This window comes from Rhipicephalus sanguineus, chromosome 6, assembly GCF_013339695.2.
Source record: "Rhipicephalus sanguineus isolate Rsan-2018 chromosome 6, BIME_Rsan_1.4, whole genome shotgun sequence".
Taxonomy (NCBI): Eukaryota; Metazoa; Arthropoda; class Arachnida; order Ixodida; family Ixodidae; genus Rhipicephalus; species Rhipicephalus sanguineus.
Genome location: NC_051181.1, coordinates 154,526,920 through 154,538,387, shown reverse-complemented (window position 1 = coordinate 154,538,387; position 11,468 = coordinate 154,526,920). Strand labels below are relative to the sequence as shown.

Here is an 11,468-nt window from a genome sequence, read left to right as displayed (position 1 = left end):
TTATACAACTTCTTCACGAAAAGAACTGTTTGAATCGATAAAAACAACGTGCCATATGGTTAAACCTGTGATAAAACGAAACGACTAAGTTCAGGGTATGCCCAGTTTATGTTTTGCGAGCCTGTATTATAAGCCTTCTCTTGGTGATGCATGCCTCAGAAAGAAATGAACGACAGTTGCTCAAAGGGGTGTTTTTATACGCTTATAGAAATGTTTGGAAGAATGAACTTTGTGGTGTAGATTGTTTTCCAGAGGTTTCGGCCACTTACCTTCGCAATGGGAAAGGTGCCACCTGAAATATTGCCAACTCTTGCTAAGCGTGAAAGCGATGATATAGTCAGGTGGGCTCTTTCGCTTCATGTTTAGCTTAATTTCCAAATGGCTTGTTTTCGATGGTGGCCGGCATCTACTGTGTATTGTTTCACTAGATGTGAAGCAGTGGCTGGGATTAGGCGTAGACTTGTGGACGCACTGCAAGTCGCTCTTCATTGAATTCACGTTCTTCACTGGGCTGCGCTTCCGCCGCAAAAAAAAAAAGAAAGAAAAGACAGCGTAAGAAAGTCGGACAAGTTCAAACGCTTAAGGTCATGTGGAAGGAATGTTCGCAAAATCTGTACGGAAAAAGCAATTGTTTCGCTTTTTTTTAACACCTAAATGCGCGAGGGTGTTCATTTTTGTGTACGTCATGGCCAGTTCTCTTCTTGCGAAATCCAGTGTATGAAGCCTGCTGGCCGTATAAGCCTTCGGCATCTCGCTACGCAACACAAACGTCACGCCGCTTAGATATTTTCCAAAGAATGTGTATTCCGAGGAATGCGCAACGCAACCGGTACGCCTCTGAACTGCCTGAACAAACAGGAGATTGTTTACCGTTGCCGTGGCGGTATGTGTGAGGAACGCCAGAAGGTTCGACATTACTTTAGTTTTTTTTAATCAGTTGCTGTTGGAGCACCAAAAAAGGAAAGTGCAAGACAGTTTCGTATTCGAATACGCTGCATTGCTCAATACGTTTTGTGAAGAGAAGAAATAGTAGAGAAGGAAAGGCAGGGAGGTTAACCAGTATAGGACAACCGGTTTGCTACCCTGCACATGGGGTCAGGGTGGGGGAGATTTAAAGATGGAGAGGAAAGAGAGAGAGAGAGAAAGATAGCACATGACACAGCACACATAGAATCAGTCGGTCACTCTTGCGTGGTAGCATAGCACACATAGAATCAGTCGGTCACTCTTGCGTGGTAGTTGGTCACTTTTGCGTGGTACGCGACATTTCTGTCACAGTCGCTTGGCCAAGTTCGTCGCTCTCAAAAACGTCAGCAGTGCCTTCGTCGCCTTCAGTTGTGATGTCTTCTGTTGACAACATGCAAGTATTGTTTGAACAGACATTGGTCTACTATCAAGGCGCGCTAGAACGGACGCCAATGACTGTCTCTGAGCATTATATACCGGACAGTCGCACAGGACGTGGTGTAGCGTCTCCTCGCAACGACAGGCATCGCAGAGAGCGTTGTCGGCCATTCCAATTCGAATGATATATTTTGTGAAATTTTTCGTTTGGGTGTGCGCGGTGAGCGCCGATGTTTGTGCGCGTATTGCCTGTTCTCTCTTTCCTCCTTGCTTTCTCTATTATTCTTCTCCCCTCCCACTCTTTCGCGTAGGTTAGCAAACCGGGTACTACCTGGTTAACCTCCCTGCATTTCCTTTGCCTTTCTCTCTCTCCCTCGCTTGATGAAAAAGTCCAAAAGGGGGCAATAGGTGGCACTCTTTCGAGGCCGAAAGTCAATGCAATCGTGACCGCATATCATCGAATAGCTCGTCAAATAACAAGGGACGCTGTGTTGCGGACGTTATTAACCAGAAAGCTACGGCGGCATAGGGCATTGTACTGTAGAGATCAGCTTGTTGCTGTTTAAGCGACATCCAAGAGCGACCGTGAACGTGTAAAGTTGTAAAGTGACCTTAATTTACCATCGGTAATCTATTATTCGTGTCTTCGATCGTAGTAAACCACTTGTAAAAACAAAGCAAGTGGCTCAATGAAGTTGGAAATAAAGTCATATTTCATATTGTGGAGTATTTCTTCAAAAGATGCTATAGCTTTCTTTGACTACCAACATAAATAAATTGTAGAAAACAAGCTTAGAATAACAGAGAGCTGAGCTAGTTGGTAAGTATTCATTCCAAAAAGACAGGGCGTGCACCAGCACGCGTGCCGACCACCACGCGTGCCGGATTGATAGGCTCGCCTGTTGCATGGGCATGCGCAGATAAGTTTTCGTGCCTTCTTTCTTTTCAGCCGTTGTGCGTCTCTTCAGTTGTTAGTCGGCGTTTGTGGTGTCCTGACTTCTTTCTTGTGTCCGTGTTTGCACGCCCTGTCTTTTTGGAATAGAAAACAAGTTAGTGCAAGCATGCCGGTATAAAAAATGGCGCGAAGCTTGCACTAAGTTACTCAAGGCTTGAAACAGTGAAACTGGGCGATCCTGAAGTCTGATCTGGTCGCTTCTAGGTTGTTGCTAGGCTTTAGCTAGGTTAGTCACGACACGGATGTCCAAACTGCAGAACCGAGCATTCGCACCTCTCATAGATCTAAGGGACACGTCGTCGTTGGCGTAGGGCTTCCATCGCTTCGGGCTCTTCTTGCTGCCGCCGTTGCCTTTCCTGTTTACTAGTATGGCAGCTTTACATTAATAGTGCCAGTATTTCTATCTTTTTATGTATTTATTCCCATTAGTTCTCTCTATTTTTCTCTGTCTCTCTCGCTTTCTCTCTTAACGAAGCAGTGGTAAGTAGTGGGATGTCCTCTTCCTCATCCCCCTCCTCACGCTCACTTCTCTGTTTCACCCCCTTGCTAAAATATTCTATACAAGGCTATGCTAAGCTCTGTTAGCGTGCCTGGATAGCCTTCGGATCGAGGGTACGCGTGTTCGAATCCAGCCTCGTGAAGAATTACTTTTACGGCAAGAATTTTTCTCTTTATATCTTTCTTTCCGTCTCTCTGTTTGTTTCTCTCTTTCTTTCTTTCCTTCTCTCTATCTTGTACTTGTTCTCAGGGTTATTACAGGCCATGTCGTACACTCTTAATCCGGTTACACATAGGTTCCAGATAAAACTAACGTTCCACATATTTTTACTGGAACGAACGTAATTTTTATGTGGATCCGGCTTTTTCACGAATAATATGGGTATCAGTAGTTGCAGTCTCTTCATATTTTTCTTTATTTTTTCTTCATTTAAGTGGAACATAGCAACGTTATGTGGATCAACGACTTGTTCCACTTACTCTGTTACCGTAACTTTTTTCCCGTTCCACTTAAGCCTTGTGAGCGAGATACTTCTTTTTTTCTTCTGTTACACTTGAAAGCATGCAATGCAGTGAAGCATGCGGCGAAGAAGCTAAGTGACGACATATGTTCTCGCATTCAGGCAATCGCAGTGGGCAGTGACAACTAATAAAAAGGAAGCCTAAGCATTTCGAACTTGACGGTAAAATAGTCTTGCTAACTTTTTTCGCTTCATTGAAACGCCGACGTGAGGTTTCGCAAGAGCAAAAAGTTAGCGAGAGGTAATTTTACTTAGTGGGACAATTAGGTCTGCTTGGAAAGGGGGAAGGAGTATTGGGCTCATGGTTTCTTTTGCAAACGCAAAGACACCCAACAGAGAAGAGCGAGACAAAGAGGTGAAGACTAAAACTGAAATTTACTCACACAATTAAAGTATAATTACGACAGAAAATATGAGTAGATGAGGAAGATAGTGGAGAGAAACAAAGTTAACTAAGTTGAAGTGTCGTCTAGAAAAAAATTTACCAATCTAATAGAGATATAGACGGTGAACTAAACGTCTATATCCTCCCTTCTATGTCATCATGACGATACGAAACTGAAGTACGCCGAAATTCGACAGCGCAGCCACATTTTCAAGAATGAGCAGACATGGAACCCCGGAGCAGACTCCTACGCATTGTGGTGCTATCGCAGGCGTACATTTAAGGAGCACCCATTCTGTCCATTGTATACCTTCTTGCAGGCCAGAGGAAGGCAGTGCTGAACATTACATCAACAATTCGTGTAGAAATAGGCATGATTTGCACCATAATTTCTTTTTGAAAGCACCAGTTTTTGCTATTGTTTATTTATCAATTTTCGCATCGTATTGAGCAGCACGCTTTTGCACGAAGCCGAGAGGGTTACTGTCGATCACGCAAAAATTAATGCATCAGAGCACAATATCTTTTCTGAACATTCTAATTACTTCCCAATCACATCAATTATAATGTTAGTGGCATGACACGTACCTGCGATATGCGAGGACGATGCGATTGGAATAACTGCCATTGAAAGAACTGACAAATTCGTTCCGCAATAATCAGAGAATGAGAATTCGGTTATTTTAATTTTGAAGTATGGAGAGACCGTAATGGGTGCCAAAGTTACATAGGGACCATGCTCGGTGGCTTCTTTTTTTTTAGCAGTCTGAGACACTCTAGTTTTACGTCGTATGCCACAAAGCGTGGTTGAAAACAAACGCATGCGAAATCGCCTTCCGTCTTGTCCATGTTTACTGAACAAAGATTCTATAGCGTAAGCGAAGTGTGGGATGCCAGCAGGCGAGAGAAAACAGGGTTCTGCGTTCGCCATATGTCACATGAATGAGAGATTTGCAATAATCTTTATTTGATCACCAGCGCGGGGTAATCAGTCTTCATGGTTCTCGAGAACGAAAGCGACGACGCGGTGGCATAGTTTGTTTATACTTACACCCCCTGGTAAAGAATGATCTAATCGCATGCCGGTGAGCTATAAATGGCGTAGAATTTCAATATAAAAGTCACAATGTTCACAATGATTACGGATTGCTAAAGCCGAAATAGCATTTGTCACTAGAACATTCAGCGCGATGTTTGTTTTCTGCATTGAATAGCACGCTATAAAAAGAAGACCATTTACACACCGCCTGCACAAAACCAAACTGACCGACAATTATTCTAAAATATACGACGTGTCAGAGTTTAGAATAACTACAGTATATCCGGAGTATGGCATAAGCAATGGAAAAAATTAAAACTGTTAAAACCGGCTCCATCGGCTGAAGTTGAATTCATCGCTATCGAACGTAGCGCCACAACTCTGGAAGCGACGAAATCGGACGCCAACGCGCCAACCCGCCAACTGCGAAGCTCTTGTTCGGATGCGTGCTTCAACGCAACTCGGCTGCTATGTGTGTAAAATCTGGCTTGTTTTCCACGCCTCGAGAAATTCCGTTTGCACTGGAGGCCTGGCTTTAGCATCCGTCACGGACTTTACGGAGAGGTAAGTGCTTTTACTTGTTACTATCGTAGCATATGTCAGTTTTGATGCAAGCAAACGGCGCTCACGTTTTCGCGCCATTGTCACACGCACAAAATCTGCTAATTGTATTTCTGTGTTTGCGTAGCAAGTGAAGTTTCGACGAAACGTTGTCTTACTGCCGCAGCTTCTATTCAGCTGTGATCTGGAATGACGGCAGTCTGCACACATGCGCTGCGTTTGCTCGCTCAAGCACAGGACTGTAGCGCTGAGCTTGGCGTCACAAGATGGCTCCCGACGTGCTTGCGCTCGCCTTTCCGAGCGCAAATTGGTGCACGTAGCACAAACTTAGTCGCGCCTGCGGCGCTCGTGTTGTCAGTTTTACCGGATTATTCCTTGCTCGCGCATTGTGGCGGTGAACCTTGATACGCACTTTTAATGGTCGTCTTTGTGCAAGAGCGTGTCCTTGTCGGCCACATATTTTTACTGGAACAAACCTAATGTTTATGTGGATCCGGCTTTTCGGCGAATAATATGAGTGTCAGTAATCGCAGTCTCTTCACTTTTTCTTTATTTTTCCTTCATTTAAGTGGAACATGGCAACGTTATGGGGATCAACGACTTGTTCCACCTACTCTGTTGCCGTTACTTTTCTGCCATTGGCCGCGGCGCCTGCATTTTCGATGGAGGCGAAAATGCTTGAGGCCCGTGTACTTGGATTTAGGTGCACGTTAAAGAACCCCAGGTGGCCAAAATTTCCGGAGCCCTCCACTATGGCGTCTCTCATAATGATATCGTGGTTTTGGGACGTTAAACCCCAGATATTATATTACTTTTTCTCATACCATTTAAGCCTTGTGAGCGAGATACTTTTTTCTTATGTTCCATTTGAAAACATGCAATGCAGTGAAGCATGTGGCGAAGAAGCTAAGCGACGACATATGTTCTCCTCGTACTCAGGCAATCGCAGTGGGCAGTCACAACGAATAAAAGGAAGCTTAAAGGGGTACTGACACAAAATTTCGCGGCCGAGATAGCCTGCTGGATCGATTCCCGTGTACGTGCGTGTACCATATGCAAAATATCGACAGTGAATAAAGCTTGGAAGGTATTTTATATGAATTTTGAAGTTCGCGAGCGCGATCCAGCATTATAGGCCGCACCTGGTGCATCGACACCCTCGGAGGTGACCCGAGGTGACCCCCATACTTCCCCTACGTAACCGTTGCAGCCGGTACAAGTTATGATGACGTCGTGGCCGCCATTTCTGTTTTGACGCGCTTCCCGACGAATCGCTCCTCGCCAGCGGGTCAAACCTGAAGTGATTCGCCACGTCAAAAATTCCTTCCATCCCCGCCGCAAGAAAATCGTCGCCATCAGACGACGATGAGCCCGGCGACGACAGACCGTGCGGAAATGCGTCACTGTTCTGTGTGCTCACGTGACCGAGCGTTTCACTCGCTAGGTGGTGATAGTTGCACCCGGCGGCTTGTCGTTTTTGGAGCTCTGTCAAACCGAAACTGAGGCTGTGTCGGTAATGGGGAGCTTGTAATTAATTATCTGTCGCGCGCTGCAGCAAACGATGTGCCGTGTTATGACTAACAGGTCCCCAGCAACACATTGCAGCAAAAAAACGCGGGGCGAAAATTTTTGTGTCAGGACTCCTTTAAGCATTTCGAACTTGACGGGAAAAATATTGGTAATTTTTGAAGAGTATTTTTTAATGGAGGCCTTTTGCTAGAACATGTCCGAAATCGGCAGGCGGGGCCCGCGGAGCTAGAGAAATAGAAGCAAAACAGCTACTCGTCCGGAGTGAGGCGCAGCTAACTTGTATGTCACGCACGCCCGAGTACTGGGCAGCCCAGCGCTGCCCAGCGCTCGGGCGGGTGTGACTTATAGTGCAGAATCCGCCTTTGTCACGGCGCCCCCGCGTATGCGCTCTCCCCTAGCGGAAAAGTCGCGAAACGTCTCATCTCGGAAGCTCTGGCAATACCGGTTGTCCCGGCCCCTACTAAACCCCTACCAAAACGGCAGAGTCAGCACAGGAAAATAAAAGAGGCGGATTGACGTTCCCCCTGTACACGTCACATTTAACAGCGCAGCTGTTTAAGCTAGGTGTAACTCCATAAGCCGTCCGCAAAAAGCTCGATGGGCCGATCCTGGGGATTGTGCAGGAAGGGTCCAAAGGGTCCAAAATTCGTGTGGTTTGTAGACAGGGGGCGGCTATGGAGTGACAAATAATTCAACCATGCACAGCCGTTTTAATATGGAAGTGATGGCCGTTGTGGAAACTGTCATCAGCGAGCTGCTCTATTGCCACTTTAGCCTTGTCATGCTTAGGTCTTAGAAGACCAAAACTTCTGCCGAGTTTAGTAACAGCTCGCACTCGCTAAGAAAGTGTTTAATATTTGTTTCTTGCTGGGACATGTGCGTTTTGTTTACGAGTGTGGTTTACAAGAGCTTGAATAATTTGACAGGTGGAGACATACATGAATAATGGCTTGTTCGACGGTGCCGCGGACGTCACCGGCGATCTGAGAGGGCACTGCAAGGAGTGCGAATGCAATGGTTTTCAGCGCCTTGTTGATCTGGCCATGACAAAGTACCTATTGGCTGGTGCATTCTCTGTGGACACTCGCCTGCCTCACATGGACCTCTCGTCAGCCTCTAAGAAGGTGCCCAAGACGGTAAGTATTATTCATTTGTACAAACCCCCAAAATTTGAACTGCTTTGTTTTAGGTTGGCAGCACACTGTCATGCCCGTTAAGAAGTAATCGTGCTGACATATGGAGGTTTTGTATGTTCACTCCATGCACACACTCTTACGTTCAGCCCCTTCAGACATTGCATTGGTGATAGCTGAAGCTTATGTTAGCAGCATTCTTAGAACCTGAAAAGGGGACAGGTTTTCACTGGGCTGCTGCTCTTTTTTTATTTCGTGTTTGGTTACTGGCAAGCCAGAGGAAATTCTTTTGTGCCTTTTCAAATGTAAGGTGCGTTTACATTCTTCTAGATGGAATTTTCGCTCTCGGTTTAACAGCAGTGCGAGTACGTGCTGTGTTCTAAGTGGGATATTCGAGTTCGTCATATTGTCTCTATACAGTACTGTACAATGCAGGGAAAGTAAAAATGCTGATGTGCCGTGGTAAGTGAAGTAAGTAAAGCTTCAGCGGTTCAAGTTATTCCAGTCCTAAATATTTCCATAATTTACTCAGTACTACCAAGGGGTTTCTTACCGTAATAGCATTGCAAACTGTGATGGTATATGTAGTAAAATAGCTTGTTAGGGAAGTTGGTGCATCTTTTGAAAGTAAACAGTGCAGACAAGGGACAGTGAAAAAAAACTACATTAATCCACCATTTTTCTAAAATGAACCTAAATTACGAGTCTGCACTTGTGTTATTTTGCTCTCCCTTATCATCTGTGCTGTTTACGTACTTCGAAGGATACCTTTGTACCTAATTTCATGACACTTTTGCTTTCATAACTGATAGACTTGGTCAAAGCTTTGTGGAGCAAACAAACCTCTCAGAGAACAGCTTGAATACTTAGATGATTTTTTCTGTTGACATTGATGAAGATTGGAGTATGAGACTGCCCTTTAAAGATGAATTCATCACAGGGCAATTCTGCGCAAAACCGGCTGTTAAAATGAGTGAAATTATTTTGACACCAAGTTTAGCTGCTGTTTGCATTCAAAAGCAAGTGCGAAAGCTTTGTCAGGAGTGTAGCATGTTGTGATAAATGTCCAGGCTACTGCTATCGCACTGCCGAAAAAAAAAATCTTCCAACAATATTTTTTGTCCAGTTCTCAGTCCTGTCAGGGCATGTTAAAAATGCTGTTAATAAATTTATTCTTAAAGTGCACTTCAGCTTTCTTATTACCTGCAAAAGGTGAATGAGGCACCAGGCGTAATAGGGCACCCGTCAGAAATGCATGCACCAATACACTGCAATCTTTTTAAACCACCAGCACATTGAAAAAAAAAAGATGTTCGCTCTTTGCTGCATTATTTAGTTGTCAGTTATTCGGTAATTAAAACAAATCGCTTGAACAGTTTTCTGAATCCCGACGAATGAGGAAATTTACCTTGAAATACATCCATGGAAATTACAGTTGGCGTGAGTGTTAATAAATATGCAATTATAGAACATATGGAGGAGGTATTTCATCTGTATTCACTGTGCACCATACGTGTACGGCATGCACCAGAGAAACATTGATTGCCCATAGCAAATATTAAGCAGAGTTTTTTCATGGCTTGATAAAAACCGTCATTTGGAGCCAAAATTTTTTATTTGATTTAGGACACACACTGTACATTGAAAAAAAAAATGTCCTGACCTCACTGATTTGCATTTTCGTGCTTCTACAGGATGTCTGCAGGAAGCTGGATCTTGCAGTGCACCACAATAGTCTTTTGCTAGACAAATATGTGGCCAGTGGTCAACAGACACCACAACTTACCCAGAAAGAGGGCCTGCGCAATCTGTCGAAGATTATTCTTTGACAGTGCACCAGGCAATGAAGTTCGGCACCCAGGAAGTGCTTCCGCCCCTGTACTGACGCAAGGGGCCGAAGAAAGTTTTCGTTCAAGCACCTCGACCCAGCTACATCATAAGTGTGTACACTGCGACTTTTCATCTTATTATTTTAGTCGTTTTCCATCTCACATAAAGGTTGCTCATCGTTCTGTTAAAAAGTACACCTGTGCCCTTTGTAAGGTCACTTTTGCAGCTGTTACCCGTTAGAAACAGCATTTTGATGAATTTCACATCTTGATCGTGGCCAGTGAAGAGCAGCATTTGATGAGTAGCGACAGTGAAATGGTCCACCAGGACATGAGCATTGAAACTGAGGTCTCAGAATTTTAGCCGTCTGTGCTCAATGATGAAGCAAGGCTCTCCGATCTGTTCAGGCTTTTGGAGGGTGAGCACATATGTGCAAAAAAGCTATCAGTGCTGTTGTCAAAAACATTTCGGAAATGTTCCACGCCAAGGGCCTTCAGCTAGACGCATCAGGTTTAACTGACAAAGCAGGAAAACGTCAGTATGAACGTAATAATATATATGTTAGACCTTCTAAAAAAGAGTTCCAATGGTTCCCATAGTTATTATGTATCACTAAGGACACTCTTAGAAACCTTGTACCAACATCCAGAAACAAGTAGCCATCTTCAGCAAAAGTTTGTCATCTCTGAAGATGGTTTCCTCAGGGACCTGTGTGATTGTTTAAGGTTCAGGCCCCATGCTATACTGAATAATCAGGACAGTGGCCTTGGCATGCTTCTATACTGCGACGATGTAGAAATTGCCAACCCTTTGGGCATGAAACGAGGCATGCGTGGAAAGCTCACACTGTTTTATGTAATATTTGCCAGCTTTCCTCCCCCAAGCAGGTCTCAGCTGAACTCAATTTTTTCCTTGCTGTTGGTTATACGAACGACCTGAAAACACTAGATGATAAAGCAGAACTGCTTCAAGATTTTATTCAGACAGTGAATGAACTGTCAGACAAAGGAATCTCATTCAAAGTTCAGGATAGAGAAATCAAGACCTATGGCTGTCTCCTTGCATTTCTCTGTGATAGTTTAGCAGCACATAATATTGCTGGCTTCAAGGAATCATTTACGCCACTCGTTCGTTATGCGTGCCGCCGCTGCAATGCACTCACGAGTGATTTCCCTAAGATTTGGTTACACTCTGACTGCCGTTTGAGAAGTGACAGTGAAATTCAAGATAAAATTTAATTGTTGAAGAAAGCAAATAACTTGGCTGAGCAGAAGGAAATATCGGCAGCTACAAGCATCAAGGAACCCTCAGTGCTTCACCTCGTAACAAGGTTCTCATTGACTGAGGATGTACTCTTTGACCCTATGCATATATTGTAAGGTGTGCTGCCTAAAGAAGTTTTCTTGTTTCTCCGTCACCAAGTACACATCCGTCGGGTATTTAGCAGAAAACAACTGAATGAAGCATTAAGGAAGTTCAATTTTCATTCATCTTTAAATTCAGGAGAGCGCTCACGTTTGTTCGATGCTTCGCTGTCGTAGGTGTCTTCAGCAAGTGCATTGGGAGTTTTCGTTCTACACCTCACACTTTTTCTGAATAGCGTTGTTCCTATCAACCTGCTGGATCAATTCTACTATTGTCTGATAATGGCTGTCCAGAGAACACAGCTTGT

At 44.3% G+C, this 11,468-nt stretch overlaps 1 protein-coding gene across 1 annotated transcript; it reads left to right on the top strand.

Annotated features, from left to right (window-relative positions):
* Positions 1-5,124: 5,124 nt before the first annotated feature.
* LOC119396835 (uncharacterized) lies at positions 5,125-10,368 on the top strand. The gene is made up of 3 exons (XM_037664173.2): positions 5,125-5,306; positions 7,760-7,969; positions 9,661-10,368. Exons 2-3 carry the CDS (start codon positions 7,772-7,774, stop codon positions 9,793-9,795), a joined length of 333 nt encoding a protein of 110 aa, XP_037520101.1. The 5' UTR covers positions 5,125-5,306; positions 7,760-7,771; the 3' UTR covers positions 9,796-10,368.
* The last annotated feature ends 1,100 nt before the right edge of the window (positions 10,369-11,468 follow it).